Source organism: Leuresthes tenuis, unplaced genomic scaffold, assembly GCF_036924035.1.
Source record: "Leuresthes tenuis unplaced genomic scaffold, fLeuTen1.0.hap1 SCAF_10, whole genome shotgun sequence".
In the NCBI taxonomy this organism is placed as follows: domain Eukaryota; kingdom Metazoa; phylum Chordata; class Actinopteri; order Atheriniformes; family Atherinopsidae; genus Leuresthes; species Leuresthes tenuis.
Window position 1 is genome coordinate 18197302 of NW_027325364.1, and position 25758 is coordinate 18223059.

General features: G+C 41.6%; 2 protein-coding genes across 4 annotated transcripts in view; one reads left to right on the forward strand and one right to left on the reverse strand.

Annotated features, from left to right (window-relative positions):
- dscc1 (DNA replication and sister chromatid cohesion 1) overlaps positions 1–18508 on the forward strand; it is a 116761-nt gene extending 98253 nt beyond the window's left edge. Inside the window, exon 10 of the mRNA XM_072394619.1 lies at positions 18494–18508. The gene's annotated coding sequence lies outside the window, so the exon portion shown is untranslated. The remainder of the gene's footprint in view (positions 1–18493) is intronic.
- The window catches only part of LOC140316684 (focal adhesion kinase 1-like), a 54266-nt gene extending 33801 nt beyond the window's left edge, over positions 1–20465 (reverse strand). Inside the window, exons 1-9 of one of the 3 annotated variants that reach the window (XM_072394613.1) lie at positions 20286–20465; positions 13509–13535; positions 3617–3897; positions 3353–3519; positions 1670–1757; positions 1383–1462; positions 814–876; positions 621–675; positions 134–274 (exon numbers count right to left, since the gene is read on the reverse strand). In XM_072394613.1, coding sequence (XP_072250714.1) covers positions 134–274; positions 621–675; positions 814–876; positions 1383–1462; positions 1670–1757; positions 3353–3519; positions 3617–3897; positions 13509–13535; positions 20286–20322 — 939 coding nt within the window. In that variant the 5' untranslated portion in view covers positions 20323–20465. The remainder of the gene's footprint in view (positions 1–133; positions 275–620; positions 676–813; positions 877–1382; positions 1463–1669; positions 1758–3352; positions 3520–3616; positions 3898–13508; positions 13536–20285) is intronic. The other 2 variants (XM_072394615.1, XM_072394614.1) reach the window with 2 other exon arrangements.
- Positions 20466–25758: the final 5293 nt, after the last annotated feature.

Genomic DNA, 25758 nt, shown 5'->3' on the forward strand with positions numbered 1-25758 from the left:
TCTGATCTCATTTTGACATAAAAAGCCCCCCAAGACAGGATACAGGTTTGCAAAATTCTAAAACTGAGTAGGCATGTGGTACAAAAACTGCAAATGCAAGTATTAAGAAGGAAAAAGCAGAGCGTCATCCTACCCCTAAAGCACATTTGAAGCACTCCTTGTCGAAGCGATAGATGGGAGAGAGTATCTCAAAGAACTTATGGATACTCTGCTCATCATTGAGGTTAGCAAACTGCTTAAAGGTCTGCTGGATTTGCTTACGAAGAGTCTTCGCCTAAAGAGGGAGACGAGAGGGAGAAAAAAAAATGCATTACATTAGGGTTAAATCCCTCTGAGAGAAAGTTGGTTCACAGCCAAGAAAAGTACAACACATAACTGATGGGGCATGCTGCGAGATGATAACAGGAGGTTTAACTAAATTCAGAGCAATCATCAAATAATCAGACATCCATTCAGTCATAAAGATTGTTCTCCCGTTACAGCCTGTCAGCTGTAATTCAACCAGCACATTAAGGAGGGTTTGGATAGCCTTTCTGCTTTTGAAGCATCCAGTTTTCAGACAGTGGGAGACATAAAAGGCCCTAACTGGCTTTGTTTGCTTTACAGCGGTTTCACCTCACCTTCAGGGAGTCCAACAGGCTTTTGGGGAAGAACCTTCTCAGACCCACGTCTTTCCTACAAAGAATAACAAGGCCAAGCGTTTATCTTTGGGCAGTAACAAATATACATTCACACACACTGTTAAATATGACCATGAGAGTTGAATTTAAGGGAACATAGTTACACACAGTGTGGACCAAATATCAGTCTTACTCTAGTAGTTCATAGTTGGATTTCTTATCCAGCGCGTTGCCTGGCATCTCTCTGAAGAACCTCCTGTACAGTTCATCGGCAGAAGGTGACATTGAGTATTAGCAGAGTTAAAAGATGTTTGCAAGTAAACTAGAATTTCTGTCTTTGTTTAAACAGCGTATGTGACATAAGCAACGACCAACACACCGAGACTGAGAGCGTCAACTTAAAATCTGGCAGGTGACAAATGCACAAATAGCCAGACAGCTGTTACCAGTGGGCTTCCCATCTATTCTTTTTATATGCACATCGCACATTAGAAAATGCTAAATTCTTTAAGGCGTTGTCACTGCACAAGAAAGTTTTCATTCTCAAAGAGTTGGTGGGTATCAGGGTAAAACAAAGTGTGTTACTCACATGAACGGTCATCTGGTATCACTTTTACAGAATAAGCATGGTTCATACTCGCACAAAAGAATAGACACAACCCCACCCGCAACAAATTCCTGACCCGACGGCTGCTTGACGGCTGAGTGGAAACACAGCTACTAACTGCATTCGATGAAAGTTTACTCCCGTTTTTTCCTCACCTTATTTCCAAACAGCCTAGTTTCAGCGCAACATCTTGATCCACCTGGTCAGCTATATGTTGCATATAGTCACTTTTCACCTGGAATGACACAACATCATCATCCCATTTCAGGTTGCCGCAAAGTTCCTCGAGTGTATCTTTCAGTGATTTCGTGCAATCAGCGTGGTAAAAGATGTAAAAGATGGGAAGCAGTCGTGTATAACAGGTGCCAATAAAAGACAGACATAATTCAAAGCAAACTTTCTCTCTCTCCTCTTTCTCTGCGATCCTGCTGGGTGTCCTCACCTGGTGATAGAGGTAGTTAAGAGAAGGTTTGTCTTCAGAAAAATGGCTGAGATAACCTTTAGGAAGGTACCGTATCCGCAACTCATACCTGAGAATGACAGGGACAATGTGACAGTGGGATATTTCCCCCATGTGCACAGAGAGGTACAGAGAGCATCTGACAGGACAGTACTGATGGATCAGGGTAGATTCTGTGTGTTGTGCTCGTTTTGCTGCATCACTTCAACATGGTGGCTGTTTGCCAGCAAAAGCTGAGTCTTGAAGTTGAAGGACATAGCTCTCTGTATTCACTGCACTATATTCGGTGGTGCAGTAAAATGTTACGCAATGATTTGCTGACACATAAACTGACTGAAAGTGATTAACCTGTAATAGGACAGAGCATAATCAGACTCATGCATCCACAGATGTGCCCACAGATGTGCCCACATAGGGCACCAATGTTTGCAGTGGCATATTTGTTCATAAGTGACACATTGCAGTGACTAAAGGAGAAAGAAATAGGTCAGGAGAGTAGTGAGCTCCACACTGCTGTGATGCTACATGCCTGCAGTTAGATAACAAGGCCGAGGACAAAATGAATAAAACATTTCTGTTCTCTTATGAATCAATCCAAAAGAAAGAAACTAATGTGCTCGAGAGAAATGAGGGAACGCAATATGAAAAAAATAAATAAAGGGTGAACAGAAGGATCAAAATGAAAGGAGAGAGCGTGCACACACGAGAAAGAATGAAACAAAACACGCAAGGTACAGAGAACGGAGTGAGACAGAGTGAGTCCATCCCCTGAGCTGCTGCTGCTGTTCTAACAATAGCTTGGCAGCAGCAGAAGCTCCTGCAGGCTTGCAGCTCTGCCGCCCTCTGAGGCACACTGGCTGCAACAAATGGCAGACCTCGTCCAAATTCGGCTTTGAATTCCTTTAAATCTTAATGACTTTGGGTGGAACATCAAACGCAGGGCAGAGGACTGAATTTTGAGGAGAGCTGTTAAGAACATCAACTGACCTGAGGACGGCCAAGTGCCAGAATGGTTTGGGTGCAGGCTAAAAATGGACCGAGCTGGCTTCAAACACTGAGCATTAAGAAAAAATAATGAATGATTCTTCCATAAAACATCACAATTGGCAACTGCGTCACCTAATAAGATGAAAAGGGCATATAAATGATCTGAATAATAGACAAACATTAGTATAGTACAGAAAAATGATAAAGATCACCTTTGGGCTGTATTAAAGTATCAGGAACTTACTCCTGGGGTGAAATTTATATTATTTGCATAGAGTAGCTGACATAGGCATTTTTTTCCACGTCTTGTTGTGATGTTTCATGAGACTATTAAATGATCTCAATGGGATCCAGCAACAGCTTGTAAGGCAGATGTGATAATATATTGTTAGTTGGCAGGGTTATTTATCGATCAGCCAGTTATCTTAATTTGAGCCGAGTGAAGACAGTTTTTTTGCCCTGCTGTTTTATATTAGCACAACATTGTGGAATGTGGGATGTCTACTTTCTAAGCCGAGCATAAACGACAAGCAAAAGAGACTCTGTCAGCCTTAACTGAGCACTGATAATCTTCTACAGACTGTACCCAAATATTACTCTCTAGCATTCCTGAAGTAGGGAGTTTGAGGAGGGCAGGAACAAGGAGTGGAAGCAGATGATGAATCTTGGGAATTTTACCTCCACTCCTCCTGTGGATGCCGTTTCTCATATTTCTCTCTCACATGAGACACACCCAAATCAGGGTGTAACCAGTGCAGAGCGTCAGAGTGCAAATGGGTTAGCCGGAGGCCCAAAGAAGATACACAGCGCAGTTTGTGGATTTCTGCTATTTTCTGGATAACACCCTGTGGAAACAAGACGACAAACAAAGAAAGCGACAGTAAAGGTCACTCGGGGAAACGGTTGAAGACTTGGCATGCGTGAAATGTTGGTGCATCTTACCCTAACATCTGTGGCGTCGCCATGCCTGATATTACTTGCCCACGTGCATGGTTCGCTGTTTGTCTCAAAGTAATGGAAGATCTTAAGAACCCGGTCCATGGAGCCTGGGGGCCGCTCTAGTCCTCCAGCAGAGCCACTGGTGCTGGGACCGCTAGGCATTCCAGGCCGGGACTTAACCCCACAACCACCCGCTGCGGAGTGATTGAGGCTTGGTTCCAGGTAGGAAGACGATGCCATGCCAGACTCAGACGGTCCTGCTGGGGCTAACTGGCTGTCATATTCTGAAAATGGGACGGAAAAACCATATTAGTGGAAAGAGCATTAGTGGCCATTATATTATACTCTCATGAACTTCAAAATTCCTCAGGGGAAAGTCCTTTAATTATCTTCAGAATCCTTTGGTATTACAGTATAACACAGCTAATATGATGAGAGAATGTCATAAAATACTTGTCTTCTCAATCTTGTTTTACACATATCTGAAAAATGGAGTCACTCACACAGCCTCTCAGTCAAAAAAAACCCAAAGTCTTTTAAAAAGGTCTGAAGGGACTAAGTGTCCATTAAATATTTTAAACCATGATAATAAAACTTCAGTAATTGGGAAATAAAGCTGTAAAACTGGACAGTCAGTTTCTAAATCGACTGTGTCGGCAGTTTTGTTAAGCATTAGGTTCAACAGTGCGTAAGTGAACTGGTCAGAACATCCTCCCCGCAGTGAAACGAGCACAAGGCCCACATCTACAAGCCAGAACTGAGCCTCTGTTGTGTGCATATCGAGCAGCCCGATCGGCTAGAAGCAAAAATAAATAAACAATATGTCAGACACGGAGGATGAGCAGATTGTTCTGGACCTACTAGTCTTGGCCCATGATAAGAAAGCCTTTCCACATCCAGGTATTTCTCAACCCTGATTCTTCATCTGATACTCGGAGCTCGACTTTCACTACAGATCCATCCTGGAGGCAAGGCTGCACATTTACTGACACGGAAGTATGAAGCTACAAGAAATATGTGGCAGAGCTTAACTGATGCAAAGCACCGGTAAACAACCAGAAGTGAGCAGAAACAACAACATCCTTTATCACCCATCTTTGGTTTTGAGTTATAGAGTCATCCTCTCTTTCTACTGTAGTCTTGTTTGGTGAGACATACCTCACACCCTGATGCTTCCTCCAGCTTACTGGCACTTCCTGGATATCCCAGCTGAGTTTGTTGACTCATCATCGCTACAGGAACTGGCCACTGACCACCGACTGTGATTTTGGGCTATCATATTAAAACAACTGACGAAAATACCAATCAAAGCTAGAATCGGCACGCTCCGTTCGTTAGATTACACACCTCATCTAGAAAATATTGAGACAGTCGATTCAACCGGCATCATTTGAGCAAACAGCACAAAGTCACTGCAGTGATTGGTTTAGTTCACAGATCTGTAATAGAGATGAACAGCCTGCAGCAAGCAGGGGGAAAAAAACGGAAAAAAATAACTTGCATTAACATTAAAATCAGTATATTCAGCATTTCCTGTGTTGCGCTCGGGTCACAGCCAGATTGCTTTCTACTGAAACAGAAAGAGACAGAAATACAGAAACTGATCCAGAATACATTGTTTCAGCACTTTCAGGAGCTTGACCATCAGCAGCCTCTTTGACAACAACGCTGTTAAATATGTGATGTTTTGTGTGATTGACTGCAAAAGTGTATCTGAGGACAGTAAATGTGGCTGTGTCCGTGCACACCTCGCACACACATTACTTCTTGTGGCTGTTTTGGCTTGAAAGATTCTCTATCTTCAGTCATCACTTGCTAGTATTTATTTACTTTTTTTTTTCAAACCGTTCTGAATCAGTCATCTAAAACAGCTGTTTCACATAAGCTTCATTTCAGATTGTTATATGCTTTATCGTGTTACAGCGGGCTTGGTTTTTTTTGGCAGGGGGTCACCTGCAACAGCACAGAAACACGACAATGACTAAGGTGGAAAGATCCCAGAAACAAAAGCAGTGAAATAATAATTATCTATAACCTATCATTACAGAGAATATGTTAAAGCTGTAACATGAGATCATGTTGCTCATTTGAACACAATAAATATATAAACAGGGTTTTACATTATAGGCTGTTAAGAATCCCTCTTGATACTTTTTATTGCTGCTGAAATGTTAAGCTTCACAATGAGGCAATAAAAGCCTGGTCCTGTGTCTTTGGGTGACAATACTTACATTTTCTGAGCTGCATTCCTTACAGCTCCTTTTTGTTTAGCTGTTTTAGCAGCCTTGCTTAAGATCCAAACATGCATTTAAAAAGGTGCAGGCACAATGCAGCTGCTGACGCTGCTCCTGACTTTTCTTGGACTGAGCTTTGCGTTTTGTGTGACGCGCTATGCGGTCCCAGGCAGCGTTTTCATTATCGTTTTGAACATTTCATTTGAGCGAATAAACTTCATAGTTTACTCTATGAAGAATGACTGTTTTGGGTTTGTTTTGGTGCATATAAGAGTAACTTCAGGACATTTTGTCATTTCTTGTAATAAATATCGCCACTGAGAAACTAATCCCACCACGATCATTGGATTTATTGAAATTAAATTAAAGAGGTTTTAAGGAAGAAGACTGCACTGACTATTCTTAATTTGCAGTCCACACATATTACTGTAAGTTTCTTACACTTTCTGAATAATCGTGACTCAAGAAAGTCCTTAATTAGTTGGCTCTCACGTCCTCGTCTGTTTTAACATCACCATCTCCTGCTTTCATGCTTCCTTTCCATGGAAAATGTATCAGGGGGACATTGTTTTGCATTTTTAAGTAGGAGCAACAGTGTCACAACAAATAAAGCACAAAGGTGAAGCAAAATCACATACACAAAACCATGATCTAAATACAACACTCAGCTTTTCTAAATCCTATTAGAGAAGCAGGAATTTCTATATTCCTGCGCATGCATACGGCCCACTTCATACTTCAAATACCGTTACATCACACCTGGGAAAAGTACTAAAACTATGTCTCTGAGCACGATTGTGTTCAAACCTACGAACATGTGATGGACTCTGTGTATTGTACTGTAATAAGGAAAATACCACTGACTAATCATGAACAGATTCATGAACTTGATGTTTAGTAAAGGGCATTTTTAGGGGAATAACTTATGGGGCATTATCAGTTCTTCATCACTTCAGCATTGAAAGCCCTGACACCTGGTATGTTTCTGATAAACAGAACTGCATTCCTGTCCATCAGTCTATGAAAATAACAAACCAATATACACTATAGAACCCTATAACTTTTTATATGCCCGCAAAACCATTCCATGGGTTTCGAAGATACAGTGTACTGTTACATTGATTGTGTGTACTATTTCAAAGTAGGTGCATTCCACAACATATTGCATATTAAAGCATCTCTCATTTGAACCAATTTCTCCCCAAACTGGCAGCACTAAATTCACACACAGATGCCCTTACACTCTCACAAGGACAGAAATCAAATCAAGTAGGGCAGCAACCAGGATGGGAGCAAGCAGCTGGCAGACCCACCAGCCTCTCCCCCTCCGCGGGGCTCATCTGACTGACAGTGAGCCCATTAAACTGCAGTAGGCTGTGGTTGGGCCTTGCCCCCATAGCAGCAGCAGGAGGACTGCTTATCTTCTTCTTTAAGAGTATCTAGGTTACTGGAGTTAGCCCGTTCCTGGGGGATCTGAGCCCTCTCCATCCATCCCTTTTCCACTCAGTTTCAGTTGTCATCCACCAAATTTCCTGCATCCATCCGTCTCCATCTTTTCACCTTTCATCTGTAACTCATCTCCTCCCTGGAACTCCTCCCGTCTTACCTCTTTCATTCTTACAGACCTTTCAGTTCCTGTCTTTCCATCTCCATTTGATCCTCCTGTCCTATTGAACCAGCTCTCTTCCTTCCTGCCTCTCAGCTTTCTTTTAACCACAAACAATTCCCTCTGCCTTCGCCCTCTCTCACTCTACTTATCCACCACTTTCCTCTGCCGAGGATGCACATCATCTGCAACAAAGGCGAGGCAAAGGTGTAAACACTAGTTGTACATTTATAAAAACATGTGAAAGAAATAAATCAAATCAAATCAAACTTTTTGTCTCTTCAGTGACAGATACAGAAGACGGAAACTTTTCTATTATAATTTTTGCAGTATTTTGTCACCTTTTACAGTAAATTGCAATAATCTTCCAATAAGAAGTTCTCCAAATACTCAGGAGGTAAAATGATTTGTCGCACCACCATCAGATCTGCATCATTATAAAGTAGAAAGTCCAGTTTGGTGCACATTTTTTTTTGGGAGAACATTTTAGCTGAAAATGTGCACCAAACAGGACAGATGAAAGAATAGTGCAGACAATGAGGTCATTTTAGAGGCTCTAATGACAAAGAGCAAACGATTAATTGCATCATACAGTTTTCTAGTTTGACTGGACATGTAACTTTTGACAGAGACCATTTTTAGTACATACTTGGTAAGGAGTGCTGCGCATAGATGCAGGCAGCTTTGCTCCAGCAGAGAGGGATGCAGCCGCTGTTCTCCATTTTCTCAGTGGGGAGGCAGTGTCAGGTTGGGCTACGGGGCCCAGACAGAGATTCTGGGCCCAAAACAAGAGCATAGAGCCAAAGACTAGGACCACTTCTTAATCTGCCACTCTTGTGTCTATTGTAAAAAAAAAATTCCAGGTAGATATATCTGGATAAGTCGAGGAAGAGGAAGGAGAAGGATATCTAAAAACATTCAGGCGCGCAGTACTGAAAACTGGCTGCTGCAAACAAATGGTCCAATAAGAGGAAATGGAAGGTCAAATAGTCGTCTAAAATCTGGTGATGAAGAGGGTCCAGGAAAGACTCGTCCGTGACTCTCTCTTTGTTGTAGCGGTCACTGCATTTGACATCTGTTATCAGGGACTCGTCCAACTGATGGACGAGACTCAAAAATATTCATCTTTGAGAAAGAATGAGATAAAAGTCTGCCCGGGCATCTTAATTTGTCCAAAGCAATGTTCATTAGAAGTCTTTTCTATAAAAACCTATTTACTAATCAAATAAGATCCACTCAGATTTGAATGTAGAGTACCCGAGGAAGAAAGAAAGCAGCCCTCTCCATCTTGTTGAGACGTTTTCATGACTTGAAGCAGCTTGCGTTGGAGGTCCACATAATCAATCCATTCAATTCACTGCATGACCTTTGACCCGGCAAAATACCTTCACCATCGTGCAACGTGATCTGTAATGATCTCCCGTCGGGAAGCTCTTTTATTTTAGCTCCTTCATCTGAAGGAGTCAGAGTCTCAAAGGATACAGATAGCTCGGTAATTTTATGAATATTTCAGTTGGGTGGAAGCTTTAAAATCAGATACTCAAGCTTTGCTTCTGTAGTTAACAGATCGTTTCCTTGCCCATTAGGTCATCCCGTGGTCCAATAAATCCTCACAAATGATCAAATTCAGGCCATCAGTGCAGACCTAATAGTCCAATTCATCAATCCGTGACATGAAATTCAAAGACGGTCTTGTCCACACAGCTATAAATCTTAAGTCACTCGGCTTGGCAATGCACATCAAATATCCAGGTTAGAAAATGACACGGGCAGCTTTCACTGGATAACTACGGTCAGTACCATCAAAGAGCATCAAAGAGCAATTTTCCAAAAGAGTAGTAGTTTTGTTCTGTAAATCCATGCTCAAAGAGAATGGTAAAGCACATAAAGAAGAAGTGAAAAATGGGCATCACCGGAAAAAAGAAACAAATGTAGGGCAGAGAGGGGACGCAGAGAAATGGAGCATAGTGAGGGAGAGGAAGAGGAGAGCGGCGAATGCAGGAGGGAAAAGGGAGAGCAAAGACGACAAAAGAACACAGAGAGAGCAAGAAGGCAGAGAATAAGATTCAAGGATGAGTTGGAGAAGATTGAAACGATCAAAAAGGAAAGAAAACATCAATTGTGAAGAGAAAGAAGGGCTAATAAAACGAGCAGAATGAAAAAAAAAAAAGAGTAAACTGAGAAACCCCAGGGAGAAGCTGAGCCTCACATCCTCCAAAGCTCGCTCGCATTGTTCAGATCCTGCGAGAGGTAGCCAGGCCAAAACAGGTATCTGATGTTGGAGAGGAACATGAGACAGAGACCTGAATGCAGAGGGAGAGGAGTTTAAAAAAAAAAAAAAAAAAGGAAAAAAAGGGATGGAAGGAAGACTACGAAAGGAAAAATTAGATTGAAGGAGCGGGCTTGATGCAGTAAATCCGTTCTTAAAGTAAATCCACTGAGTGTTGTTTAGCTTGGCTTTTGAAGGCGTTCTTCTGTGGCAGTGCAGGAGAAGTTAGATCACGGTCTCATTTCCAACCGTTCACACACAACACAGCAAAACATAAACACAGAGTTCATCCAGATGAATCCTGGAGCAGTCAAACTGAGTGCGCCAAAGAGCCTGTGGAAGGAGAACGTGTGTGTGTGTAAGCCAGGAGGGGGTGAACAAGAGTGTGTGTGCATGTTGGTAAGGAGGGACGCAGCTGTATGTGTGTGTGTGCGTGTGAGAGAGAGAGAGAGAGAGAGAGAGAAATATCAAAAGTCAAATCCTGCGAGTGCATGTGTGAGTGTCAGCAAAAAGTGAGCATGAGCCAAGTGTTTCTCCTCTGCTGTGTCCACGCTGTGAAAAAGCTGCTCTGATCTCTAACAGGCAAAACCATCGAGGAGAGCAACGATGGTGTGTGTGTGTGTGGGTGTGTGTGTAGGGCAGGGAAGGAGAGAAAGAGGAGGAGGAAGATAGAGAGATAGAAATATTGTAATTGAGACCTGATGCAGTGGAAAATAGGCAAGCTGATTGGACACTATGATAAAGAGGACCACACTCCCCATCAATAATCAACTGGCACCCATATGACCGCGTACTCACAAGGTCTTAGAAGGATCAGTGCTAAGCTATTGAAAACGTACTTTACTCCCTTTTACAACACCTGATTCTCTCCTTCCGTTTTCTCCTTCTCTGTCTCCACTGCCCTCTATCTTCACTTAGTTTTCTTTCCCCTGCTCCTGCGAAATGTAACCCCTCATGTGGCACTGAACTTCACTGACAAAGAAATCCCACTGGTGTGACAGAGCACAAGAAGATTCCAGCTAAGATTCCAGCCGCGACACACCGGCAGCCACCACACTTAAAGCGTCGTGTACATTAAATCCTTACTGTAAAAGTTTCAGAGCAAACTAAATTATCACAGTTTCGAAAGTATTAATTGTCAGGCGGTTCAAATCTTCCACTGCATGACTCTTTGCTGTCATTTAAATCCAAATTTTATGCAATTTGAAATCTTTCCAAAGAAAAGCTGCTTAAAAGCACATTCAGTCCATGCAAATGCAGAACTATTACTCGACCAGCCGAGCCCACTCTTTTAAGAAGGATGCATTGTGGGTAATGCGATGGTGGTTGTGGCATAGTGGTTTTCGAGAAGTTGGATGCCGCTCTGAAATATGACCAGACAGCGTTGGTTAAATTACTCAGAATCAGCCAGTAGGCGTGTAGATGGGCCCGGATTTCAGAATAACCGTTATCTAATGCAGTGGCTCCCAACCTGGAGTCCCCCCCATCCCCTACGGGGGGCGCCAAAGATCACAGGAGGGGCAAGAGAGCTTCACTCCACGGAAATTGTCAAAATTATATTTGCAAATAGCAACACAAATGCTGGATTATCAAAAGTCTGCCTGTGGATGAAGCACATAAAACGCTGATGTCAGGTCCATCGGTTGCCACATTGAGAAAAGTGCTTATGTCTTTTGTGAAACTGCAATAAATTAAATAACTCTTCAAGAAAAACATCTACAGCTCTGTCAAATCAGCTGACTCCTACATTTTCGATTAAAACAGCTAAGCTTGTGGACAGATTCCCTCTCTATAATGAGAAAGAGCAGATGCAGGGTCCTGAATTAAACATCATGCAGTACAAAGACAGTTTTCATGCTCAAATTTATGCACCGATTTGCACATCTATTTCCCCCGGCATATCAGCGCCCTTCAGGACTAAATTAGGCCTCATCTTACAGATATCGACACGCATCTGTCAAAGGAATTGTGAGACTTGGACCTCTACATTTCCAGTGTTTAGGATGCAAAATACCTTTGCTTTGAAGACGCGCTCTTCAAAGCAAAAAATAAATAAAAAGAGATTATCGAAGGACACTCTGGTGCAGCTCGACTGGCGTAACACACAGTTTTATCCTGTTCAGCACGAGACTGAAGACTGCAATAAAAATAAGTTACAATCGCAGTCAGTACAGAGTTGCTAGTGAGTCATCAGCCAGGAGACACTGTATAAGCAGGAAGGTGGTTTCTGTAGACATTACAACACTTCAAATGATCAGGTAACTGGATGACTACTGTTGATTTGCTGGAGGCTGATTGACGGACCGTTTTTAACTGTGTAGCGCACACCATGGTTCATTGCACATGAACTCAGTAGGGGACTGGCTCAGAAGGAGCGATCAGTGGCACAGCGTTGCCAGGACACCTGCCACAGCCTTGGTGCTAGTTTAGTGCTCGGCTTGCCTGTGAATTTGTCAGCGGTACACACTCCATTTCCCATTTGTTTAGCAGCCAGTGAAAAAAGCTCAGTGGTACTTTGCCAGCATCAGCTAGATTGAACCGGAGATCAGGAATCTAATTATACATCCACCGTGAGATTGTGTTAACAGTCTGTTAACTTTGACATAATTGTTATTAATACAGTAAAATTATAGTTTCATTCTCTTGTTTCCTATTTAGCCTCGACAATATGAAGCACATAGACAATTCCTGGGGGAGCACTACACATAAATGTATGCTGTTTTACAGAATAAGCTGAGACCTGCTTAATACAAAGGATAATAAAGGAATCCCAGGCAGACCGGCTTTGCAAACCAAGAACCCGGAACTTTCGGCTTTTAGTTTTAACAAAATACTCTAGGATATAAAATGTGACATGACAGACATACAGAGGCTGCATGTTATGCTCAGTGTGTAGACTGGGTGGCTTTGGCTCAGTGCTTGGTTGCTCACAGCATCAGAGGGCAGCTTTGTTGCCATTGTTCAGAGAGAGTATGTTCAAGTGGGTGAAGAAAGCAACAACACTGTCAAGCACTTGAGAAACCCTAGAATAACACGAGTGCTCAGTCATCCCATCATCCGCCGAGGCCAATGCTGCATCATTAGGTTTTAATTCAAAGTAATCCCGAACAGCAAAACAATTCATTAACAAATAGGAAAAAAAGGATCATCTCGTTTAAAGTTTCAGTTCATGTGAATCTCAGAGAAACAAAGCAGTACACCTCCCACTGGAGAGAAACCAAACTTGAGTTTCGGAAATCTAAATGACTATTCGGTTCCTTTTTAAGAGTGAGAGGTTCTCAGCTCCAAACGTTCTGATGGAAGGCATGCTGTAGGATCAGCTGTTACCTAGCAACAACCAAGGAAGGAGAGAGGAGCTAAGGGCCACGAAACATCTTATCTATACCTCTAAAAATGATTCTGCTCTTCCTCGATTCACTCCGTGACACAGTAAATGCATCTCCATCCGACTGAAGCAAAGCCGCATCATGATTTTTGAAAAAGTATGAGGACGGTAACTCTAGGTATTGATTGTGAAAAACTGATCATATACCGTCATTTTCATTTTAAGAGTTACATTGAATCTATTCAAATCAAAACGTGCCAAATGTTCAAAAACAAAAGTATATTTAGGAAAAAACAAGTGAAAGATCACCGCTGTAACAGAGATCCGACACAAGAACTGATGCAGAGCACAGCTCACCCAAACACACGTATGCAATGCTGCAGAGTATTCTGTGACAGATGGAGGCAACAACATGTAATTAAAAAAAAGAAAAAAACCTGTTCACATTTGTTTTTACTCACCAGTGTAGTAAGATATCCTGGAAATATCTGGAACAGAAAAGACAAGAAAAAAAAACAACATTTTACTTCCACAAATCTGTCGGTGAAATTCAGCGACTTACAAAAAGGGAAATAATTCACAACGATAGCATAAAATCAATTAATCGATGAGAGCCAACGCACTACACTGCCCAGCTTTCAACCACAGTGCAATTATTGCAAGACTGTTCTGTGTTCCGAAGAACGTGGCGTTTCTGAACCTCGATAATAAAACCAATGCAACAATCATCTCATCATGCTGATGACAAAGATTTGTCCTGCCTGAGTGAAAAGACAAGACAGCCTTCTGTGCATCCTTCAGCGTCTCTTTGTAAGTGCGGTAAGGAGCGATTTGTTTGCCTACGTTCTCCAGTCCAGTTTCAAGAGCTCCTCATTATCCTTCACAACACGACGGAAAGGGATACAAAATAATAAAAGGACAGAAAACAAGTGGCACAAAGAAAGAGCCATAGAGGGAGACCATGTTAAAGAAACCAAATGACAAACAGCAAATATAACTAACAAGTTACAGGAAAAATCAAAGAGGACTTTGAGCCCTCGAAAAGCCTAATGATTCAGTCTAAGTGATCGCCCACTTTATCGGCATGAGTCAATTCGTAATCTCGCTAAGCACATCCACTTGTTTACATGTCAGTCAGCATTTGCCAATCAGGCCATGCAGCAGGTTTAATGAATCAGGAGGATGTACGATGTGTGCTGCATCCCAGACAGCTGGAGCGAGGCGAGAGCCATGACTTGGCAGAGTGTATCTGCTCTGTCATGCTGCAATAACTTTACCCCGACCGTCAAAGCTGCCTCATGACCTCCAGGCACCCTCTACTCACCACTCCTACATTCAACCTTTTTCACAAACACTTTGTGGCATTCTCTTGCAAAAAAAAATTACACCAAAATTAGCAACATGATGACAAATCCTGCACTCTAATGCTATGCCGACTTCTGTCGAAGCCACATGGAATAAAAGCTTTGCTCTAACTCCTTACAGCCTATGGCGAGCAAACACTGTGGAACCCGCTGTTTAAAGTAAGCTCTTGCTGCAGATGTTATGTACGTACTTCAGTTTGTCCACAAAACATAGATACTATCCCGATATTAAAACTTTATTCTTGTAAAGACTCACCCAAAAGAGTGTGGAAAAATAAAAAACAAGACAAATATCCTGAAAATCAAGCTCACTAAAGGTTTATTACAAAAAAACCCCTTTCCCTAAATACATTCCTACATATGTGGCCAGCTGCTGTGCCTCATCTTTCATGTATTCTTTTCTTTAAGTCTAGTTTGGATAGAAATGTTGTTGATATGCTGATTTCAGAAGACTTTTGATTGACACCTAATTCAAACCTATAGGGGCTCTCATGTCACGTCCGCAGGCTATTGCCATCAAATTCTAGATTTATTTCAGGTAAAGATCAGAGATACTTTTTAAAAAAAAACTAAAAAAAACAAAACAAACAACAACAACAGACCACAATCAAGCATTTACCTAGACGTGGCCCTGCATTTTAAGCAAGTTTACAGAAAACTAATTGCTCAGAGAAAATACTGTAGAGGTTGTTTTTTTAACCATATTTTAGTTGGTAATAAAAACATTTTACAGATTTATTTTTACTTTTTTGCGAACACATCAAACTGCATGACATTTGCATTCTGCACAGACATTATGTGGAAATCTTAATCTGTTCCTTTATGCAATACAATACTTTACCCGCTTTTACTGGGTGCTCAGTGTGCGTTTTGCCACCTCACATTAATTTGTTATAATCACATAATCCAATTTGTTCCTTGCAGCATTGTGTCCAATTGTGAGCTACAAAGTAGCTATTAACAAACAACATGACACCAATCCTGCCATTATTCTCTCTTACTTTCATTCTAACATCCACCAGAGATAAATACGGCATTAAAAGGCATATTTTAGCCAGGACTGGCAGCACATTCAAGAAAAGGCGGCCAACAGAGTACTGAAATGTTTCCTGGTCGTATCTGCGAGCAGAATTTTGAGGCTCCATTCCCCTTGAAAACAGTCCACAAAACTTTTTACTGTAAATTCAAAAGGATTCCAGCTATGAACACGAAGGAGTGCAACCATAACAGCAGCACACACATGCATACTTTATAAAGACATATTCTCCCAGCGTCATGAAAATCAGCCTAACTTTAACCTTTCAATGCCACAAATCTGGAACCGCTGCAACATCTGTTGCTACAACTGCCTTTCACTGGTCCTCACAGACTCTCCCGTCCTACTCCATCACATTCCCCCTCTCATGAGCTCAGCCTGTTTTGTTCTCTCTCCCACTCAAAGTGTAAAAAAGAAAAAAGAAAAAGCTGTAGACCACAAAGGCTAAGCCAGCTGAGTCCACGCTAGGGGCATTGCACAATCCCATCCTCATCAGGGAAACAACAACAGGCTTTTGCAGCTTGTCATGAGTAATGAGAGTAACGTACAGCAGAGCAGAGAGACGATGCAACATCAGAGAGAGCGGCACAAAGTCACCACAGTGGCAGCTACGGCTTTAATGAGGTGGCTGTCGCTGTGAGCGGCAACAAAAACAATCTCGCTGTAGTAGTGGAACTAATGCGGAGGCATGAGAGAGAAGACACAATTCACTCTCGTGTAGACCGCCACCCTTTTTCACATCTGCATTTTTAATGTTTGGCATCCTTACACGTGCACAACTACTGCAAGGGCTTCCGCTTGGATTCAGAGAGCTCGGCCGTAAACACAAGAAAAGGCCAAGAAAGTTCGGCACAAGTCAAAAAGACGAGGTCGCACTTCGGTGGAGAGCTACGCCGAAAATCCAACAAGTTTTCCAAAACGTTCAGAAAGGGTTGCACAACTCAACGTCTAAATTAGGAAGAGAGAAGCACTCCGAATCCAGCTGTTTGCTCAGGTCACATCACAAGCTCTTTTATCTGAGATCAAATAGAAAACTATGCACAACTACATCCAAACAGATAAACAATCTCCAAAAAACATTTGAGGCTGAGGTCATTATTGGGTCTGTGATATGGTACCATAGAGTTAACTGTATAGATCCAAAACAACTACCTCCGCCCGTTATATTTTTCAGGAGAGCACCGACCATCGAAAATGTGTCATAGACAAAAGAATTCATGGCTCACACCACCGGCATGTACAGATGTTGTAACTGTGCTTGTTGCAACAGTGCGATACAAATCAAACCGTTCAATCCCCCTCATACAAGGAGGAAAACTCCAATTAAGGACTTTGTAAATTGTAAATCCACCCAATGCAATCTATATGTTGTGATGAGCCTGTGGTTTAGTATACTTTGGACAAACTAAAAGAGCTTTGAAGCGACAGGCATCAGTGAACAAAAAGCAGCAACCTGTACCGGCAGCACGGATTGTGCAATTGCAAAACATTATGTTGAAGCAAAACAAGCGTCACCTGCGTCACTGAGGGTTTGTGGAATTCAGAGGGTTACAACATCAGCTTTTAACACTCAACCCTATGATACCAAATGGGCTCAACGATTACTTTAGGCTTAGATGTATTTTGAATTGTAACTGTTTGGAAGTGCTTTTCCTCTGATTTATATTTGAACTGCAGAGAACGAGCTGTGTGGTTGGGAGCGGCATCTATGCTGATACTGGATTGTAAATAATTCGGTGAAGTCGACACCTGTATATGATCATTTTACTTCATGTTTAGTGTGGATATATATGCTGCTATTCTAACCTACCTCGTAAGCATCTTTAGATCTTTAGAAGCTATTTTTGGAGGAATAAGGAAACTGGAACCCCATTTCGTAAAAGGGAGGGGTGCTGTGTAAGATCTGAGTAAAAATAGAAAATAGCTATTAGTAAATCATTTTAGCTGTGCATACGGGTGATAGACCGAAAAAACAGACTTTTATTACTTTTTAAAAGACCCTTTTACTCTGAAGTGATGTCGATATCTAAAGAATGTGGCTTGGGATCGTCTACCTGAAATTACCAGGACCTTCCTTGAAAAAGACTTTGTTTGAAAGCAGCACATGATGCTCCAAAACATGCATGTTAGGCCTTTTTGGCGTCTTCACAAATGTGCAACTCACTCCTTTCCACATGCGTTAATGCTTCACATACCATGAAGGATGTCGGGACTTGTTCTGAGCACTGATAACAAATCAGATGGTCCCTTCTCCTCCTCTAACTCCAGGAGGCGCTTCCAAAATGAATTTCAAACTTTGATTCACGTTAGCCTCCAGGACAGTTTCACACTTCACTTCTGCCCAACTTAAATTAGCACCGGCTCATTTAAGAAATGTTTTTTTTTTTGCTTTGCACGCTGTGAAGCTTTCACTTGCATTTGACGATGCAGCAAAAAGCTGTTTTCACTCTCACTGATTTTAAAGCAAGCCTCTCATACCGGTTGTTAGCCTTGTCACAATTTTTCTACAAATGATCTGAAAATTTTAAATGCCCGAAAAAAAAAAAGACATCCATGACATTTTACCGTGACAAACTTTATTTTCAAACTGTTGCCATTCAGCCAATCACAAACGCTCTCTTTAAACCCAATCATATTACTAACTTGTGACCGACTAACCTAATCAGTCATGAGATGTCCCTCTACATGTTTTATTTCATTTTCTAACATAACTTTTCAAGTCAACTGTTGCTGTCGTCTGATGTCAGATAGAATTATGGAGCCATTATGCTGCACCCTGTTTCCAGCTTCAGGCAGTTTCAGGCGCCTTCGTGTCGTGGATGGAGGTCCAAAGGTCTAACGTCCGAGCCACTTTGATACATTTTGCAATAAAATAGCATTTAAAAAAAATCTAAAAAAAAATAAGCATAAGCATTAACATCTGAGATTTGTATTATTTCAGTCACAAAGTGTTGTGCTGATTTGCAGATCCTCACAGTATAGCTTTACATTTTTAACTCTGTCCACTAATTTGCACAGGTTCACCAAACAATGACGACTTCAGAAGTCATTCCAATGTGACAAATGATAAACTTCATAATTCTAGGTCATTTGTTCGTGACAGATGAAACAGTTGGAAGAACAATTGCTCCATCTATGGCAACGCTGACCTTCTTCCATATTGGGCTGCCTAAGGGTAATGCTATAGACATATGGAGGAATGCCACAACTTTACGTCAACTCAAACAACCATAGTACATTACAATGAGGTGTGTTTTGTCATTATACAACCTCTGTACCTGAGTCAAAGTGCTGACCACAGCGAATAACATAAGCAAAACAGCGAGCTCTTGATGCAAATAAGGGCCAACTGATGATGGCGCAGGAGTGCTCGAATCTTTTCTTTCTCCTTATTTTTTGACAGGCAGCATAACCTGCTCATCGAAATAAGAAAACCACTGATCCAACCAACTGTGTCTTCTCAAAAGTTTGTTGGTTTTTAACTAAAATGGCGATCGGATGTGAACATGTCACTCCATTATCATTCGTGGATACTGCAGCTTAAGAACTGGGCCCATCGGTGTCTTCTTTCTGCTTTTTAAAGAGGATATATGATCTGAAGCATATGACAGAAACCATAAGGTATCTTAGCTGCCTATTAGTGCAGCAGCAGAAAACATGGCCTGGGGCACAGGTTGGGTGTCGAAGGCTATCCTATCCTGAAATTCAATACAGCACAATAAAGTAACCACACTGGAAGCAAGATTATGAGACGCACAACTTAACTACAGGGTAAAGTTTTAACTCCCTAATAGATCGGGAGGGTGTGCATGTTTTTGTAAACACACTATGTATTTAAGTCCATAGACCTGAGGACCATCCGTATCTGGCTGCAAAGTCAAGACGGGATCTTTTACGTTATTACTCCTCTACAGCGTCAGTTGTGAGAAGAGTGTTCTTAGCTTTTCGAATTGTTCACCACTAGTTCTCATGTTGTGATAACAGTCGCGCACCCACATGTTGTCCTGTGGGCGACAAAAGGGACATTTGATAGCTGAGGCCTGTCACGTTTAAGCTGCATTTGTACAGAGGAACATCTGTTAACACTAGCACAGGTATGATCAAACCTGGAGGCCCTAAGAAGTCTACAAGATCAGATTCCATAAGGTTCTTCTGCACAGTAAACAACGAAAAAAAAGACACCAGCAGAGCCAGATTAAACATAGAGACCCTATTGCCTCAATTAATGCAAGATTGGCTGAAGAAAATCACCTCCAGACATTATCACGGGGTCATCTGATTGAAAATTGATTGAAAGTGGCTCCTGCGAATGAGCGGTTTGTTAAATTATGGCTGTTAACCTTTTGGCGAGTTTAAACAAGTGAAACAGTACTTTGAGAATCACTGTGATACAGTCTGGATTGGTTGTCATACCCCATCTCCAGGTCGGCAGGCATCGAAAATCTTTCCCCAGAAAAATATGAGTATACTCTGATAGGACAGCACATTTTTCCTGGAAGCAAGCCTGGCAGCCGCGATCCAAAGTAGGTTCAGAAAAAGAGATAAACACATTTGCGACACTTAACCCATCTGTCAGATCTGTTGTCAGCAGCAACCAGCCAGGTTAATCAAAGTGAAACAGAACAGCGCTGTCATGGGATGGGATGTTCACGCCTCTTTGTTTGTGCTCTGCTCTCTACCTGTCTGTGAGGTTTTCGCATGCAACTGCTTGCTCAGCGGTGAGCAACACAAATTCCTTTCCAGCCCTCAGCCTGCCAGACCCTCTCTACCTGCCGATCACCCATACACCAAACAGTGGGACTCAGCGAGCCGTCTTCATGACTACAGCTCCTACATACCTCCAGTGGTGCAGCCCAGAAAATTCAAGAACTGCATGTTGGCAGTTGATTCCCAGAGGGTCTAAAATCACAAAGCGTCCGTGAACGTTCCTCTCCTGTCTCTCCACTTCCTCTTTGCACTGTATGCTGTCACTGTGTAAAAGAGGGAAAACGCCCGCCCACTTGTTTCGGAGCGACACACCTGGGGGCTGAGTTTTACCTCCAAACAGCTGCCTCTTCTTTTTTTTTTTCTCTCTCTCATTCCCATAACCTTCTCACCACTTCTGCTTCCCATTCTATCCACAATCCTCCGCCTCTCGCCTCCACCGTTCTCCAACTCAAAATAGACACCGGATGAAGACGAGTCCAGCATCCTTAATGTTGCTGTCCTCACCCCTACATCTTCATATGAGCAGAGGTAATAGCAGAGAGGGTGAGGAGAAGTTCTCTTCCACGTCTCTTGCAAAAATACTCGCTCTGATTTATTTTACTTTATTAAAGTTTTCTGTTTTTTCTAAAGTTTTTCGGAAAATTCAATGTTTTAACATAGCTGATGGTGTACAACACAGCAAAATTAAAAAAATTAAATGAACGTTTGCTGTATAGAGAAGTGAAATATGACAAATATCAACTGGAGCTTCAATAACATCTAGACAGAAAGGTGTCCGTGTTCATCTATAGGAAGGGAAGTGATGTACTGTAAATGCAAGGAAGTGAAATTACTTGTTAATCAACTAACAAAAAAAAAAGGACCTAATGTCATCCTTTACAGCCTTTTAATCAAACTGAGAACTTTATCATGTTGCCAGCAAGCTGTTAGTTCATATTAGAGCCAGTGTTTTTTCTTCAAAACTAAATCTAAATATCTGATACCCTACTATTTAGTTTCATGTCTAGGTTCTCTTGTTTTTGTTCTGTTGGGTACAAAAACGTGATGTGGGCTAATAGTCATCTACTGGCGGAAAACAAAATAGGAAAAACGGCAGGACTCGAGAAGGCAGATTTGACATCATGACCGCTTAAAGGCACCAAAAAGGAAAGAAACAGACACATCCACAGAGCTGCGGGGGACCACAGTGGAGAAATCCATTTCTGTTTGATCCTACAAAGTATGCCGAATTGGTGTTTTTTTTTTCTTTTCATCTTATTTGAATACTGACATAGTTCAGACGGCCTCCAACCAACATATGAATGTGCGTTATTGTGGTTGACAAGGCAGCGCGTAAAAAATTGAAGACGCTCAGGTTAACACAGAACTATCTCCCAATTTTTCTAAGAAAATAAGAAAAGAAAAAGGGGGAAGAAAAAAATGCCGTCGCTTGCAATAATGAGACCAGGTCCGGGAAACTCTTTGCTCAACAAAAACACAGATGTTTCGCCTGAGCGTTGTTGCTCCCGCTGACAGAAACCCTCCTTGGTTTGGACCTTTGCACCCACCGGAGAAGCACAGAGGGGTGGTTTCGGCCACTGCACCACTGTCTGTCTGTTAGGAATACAAATGACTAGGTGATGTCAAAAATGTCCCATCTTTCGTATCAGTTGGTCCACGATATTTTCCCTTAATCCTGATTCCAGCTACTGAAAACACACCCACGCGTATAGCATTAACGTTAACCCCATTGTCTGTGTGTGTGTGTGTGTGTGCGTGTGTTGCCCCCCTTTAATGCTAAGCTAGCTCGGCTAACGGTGGGCTATTCCCACTCAGTCCGCCCCCAAGAGGGGCTCAATACTCACCCGCTTCAGTCCCGAAGAGCGGCCGCGCCTTCTCTCTGAAGCCGCTCACCTTATCCTGCAAGTAGGTGTGAATTTAGCATTTATTCCCGCTGATATCAGGACCGGTTTCAGTGCATGGGTCTGTCTCCCTGTCTGTTTTTGTCCACAACAGCGCCGTGCCCGGCTGAAGGTGTCCACTGACGTTAGCTGTTAGCACTGCTGCTGCTGCTGCTGCTGCTGGAGGAGCCTGATTCTTTCCAACATGGCTGCAGCTGGCAGAGCTCATTGACAGGAGGAGAGGGGGCCGTACGTGTCCAATAATACATCAAGGCTCCCTGAATGTTTTTCGACGAAGGATCCTAGCCCCCTCCCCAACTCCCCCATCGCTCATATAAGGAGGCATAAATCTAATAAACTTCATAGCAAAGAGTGTAAACTGCGCAGAGTGCACAGGAGGCAGCGTGATCACAGTGATGTTGATGATGTGTTTGATGGGTGGCTATACATCGGTTTTGTTTAAAACTTATCTGTCACCACAAACGTTAACTAGTTGATTACTGACATAAAGACGGCATGTTTTGTGTTACATCGTGTTATTTGAATTAAACGTGATTAAAATTCAAAATTCTCCATACATGTCTTTGACATAAATTCAGAAGTTTCAGTGGTCCAGAGGTGCAAAAAACCCCAAAAACAAGTGACATTGGACGAAACACACACAAAAAAACGTCTCCCAACAGACAAACAGACTTTTCAACAAATCGGTAATGTCTACATTTAAGCAAACTACAAGCAATCTACTGCAGAGAATTGAGAATTTTTTTGCCTTTAACTGAAATGTGCATTTTGTCACTTTTTGTTGTTTTTTTTTTCTCTCAAAATGCTGTGTTTTGTGGTTGTTGTTGTGTTCTCTGAAGTACTTTGTTGAGGTGTTTTCTGAGAGGTGGTTTCATTTCTTTGTCTGACTTTTGCTTTCCCAATTTTTTTTTTTCGTTTTATTCGTATTGTGTTTTCTGTATTTTCTGCTCTATTGTGTTCTGTCGTGTTGAGTTTACTGCAGCAATACTGTGATTTATGTTTCCTTGTGTGAGTGTGTGTGTGTAGGGAGTGTCAAAATAGATATATACCCTGAGATGATTAAAAAAAACGTGCTATAGGTCAGTGAACTGCTCTCTAGTTTATCAGCCTTTCTTTGGGGAAGTGATCAATACAGTGTCAGAGTAGCCATGTTATCCACTAGGATATGTGATTTCCTGTTTTAAATGGAGCAGACCAGTACGGCTCAATTAAAGAGCTTATACATGTAAGGTTCCAACTCCTTACCAACTGAGAGCTGACATCTTATGTCTAATTAAAATCTTAAAAGGTTTCTACCATAAATTATTCATTATAGTATTCTGCTGCAAGTCAGACAAAGGAGGCCTTGAAATAAAGATGCACCCCAAACACACGCATGCGCACACAAACAAAACAATTGTGACTTTGATGCCGACTGTCATTTTGCTGCCTTGGATCTGTATCTTGGCTGTTTCTCGTCATAACTCAAAACAATCCGTCTACTCACCAGCCTACACAAGCAGTCTGCTTGCATGCGTGCAGCTCATTTCCATACAAACATGGATTCATGCAATGCTCTGGTTTCTGAGATTTTTTTTCCTGCTCACACAGATGAGGTATGGAAATTATGGTGTGAGGGAGGGTTAGATTTTTATGGGTTAAAAACTCAGGATGCCACGATTACATCATGTTGAGCCAACGGTGCCTCCCACATTTCCAAGTTAGCATCATCATGTTTGGAGTAAAATGATTTTCCGTGTTATACAATTGAAATAAACCTCCATGCAGTAGAAACCACGTTTCAGGTCAGGCAAAAGAACAAATAAATAACATGGTTTTACAATGATGCTTGTAATTATTTAAACAGTCATATAGTTTATTATAGATTTATTGACCTGTTCTTATGATAAAGTTATTTTGAGTGATTCTAGTTTTATACTTTATCAGCCAAAGACTGGCATTTACCTCATAATGTTCTCTGTTGTCCTGTTATTTTCATATGCATGCCACATATTTCGGCAGTGCAGATTTTTGAGGTTGCCAGGATTTGCATCCCCCTTTTTTTGAGCCACTATGGATGATATATGCATGGGAGTCTTTCCGATAAGTCAAAACAGATCCATTATGATATAGGAAACACAAATTCTTCACCAGTAGGGGGTGCATATATCTTTTAAACATTTTCTGCACGGACGTTTTTACTATAAACTAAAATGCAAAAAAATTAATAATTATTGTATACAACAGGGCTTTGAGCAAAGTTTTTACCATAGTGATGCAATGCGTCTCAGAAATGCATGTATCAAATTTGATGCCCACATTGTAGGTAAACTGGTAACAAAAAAAGGTAAACAACTAACTTTAAGTGTACTAGAAATTGAACGTGAACTCATAACCTCTAGAACATAAATCTGCCTCTGATCAAACTAAACTGTCAACAGAGCTGTGGTCTTCAGAAGCGAAAATCCTGGTTAACAAACAAGAATAGAACCTCTGTTGCAGTTCACATTATGTCTGAGTGCAGGTGCAGGTTTTCCTGAGCAGCAAACACAAAGAGCTTGTTAACACACAGACTTTATGGTAGTAGGCTACACTCCTCTGGTGTTTTAATGTAACACAGGGGAACTCAATTGTTGAGAGGGATTCATAGTGTCTAGCTCAGCTTGGCTGCATAAACTAGCGTGGACAGAGGTTATTCAGAGAATGACACAGTAAGAAAGTTCCAAAAATGTAATTTTACATCAATGTATGTGCTACAAATGGACAGAAGTATTTTTAACTTTTACAAAGAAATTAGAGACAAACATAAACCACTTTTCCAACACAAATTCCCATCTGAACTCTCTTTCACATTTCTTCCACACAGCAGAAAGCTGTGAAGAATGATCTTGTTTCTGTTTTTTTTTTCATCACAGTCACATGAAGTTTTCCTGCAGTGTGACACAACATCTTATCATGGTTATGTATCCGAATGAATGAAAATATGCACTTGACCTCGACCACAAGTAGGGAAAGGGCTAAAGAAAGTGCAAAAAAGCCTTCACAGAATAGCACATTTCACAGAATACACTACAGTGTGATGTTGTGTGCTGTTCTGTTTACAGACGAAATCCCTGCAATTCAACATTTCACGCACAGGTTAAAGCATTTCAGCCAGCAGGGGCCCAGTGACAAACGCTTCAGTCTCAGTTAACATCACACTAAAGTAAGGTAGCCAATCTTCAGCAGCAGGTAAAAGAGTGCAACTTATAAAACAACCAAGAGGCACGTGCTCTGACAGACACTATCTAAGAAAACAGACCAGCAGCGTGCATGGCAGAATCTGATGTGGGGAGCAGCACAACAGATAAAATCACACTCAGCGGCAGGGAATGACACAAGTGAAGATAGTTGGTGAACATGCAGCAAGATCAAAACATCACTGGAGCTGTTCTCTGGCTTTCTGTTGTCTAAAGTCTTCTGTTAAATTACTCTCTCTTTTTATCTTCTTCTGAACCGACTTTTAGTTTGCCACTTATATCATTTCCTGTTTAAATTACATCTGTACATCTATATAAGGAGGCAGCACAGAAACATGCCTGATTTAGTTGAAAACTTATGAAAAATATGAACGCCATTCAAGAAAGCATTCATTTTGATGTGTTCATGAGGGAACACTGGTCATTAAACTAATGAACAGCTTCTCATGTTCTTACGGTACTCATGAATGACATTAAAACATGTC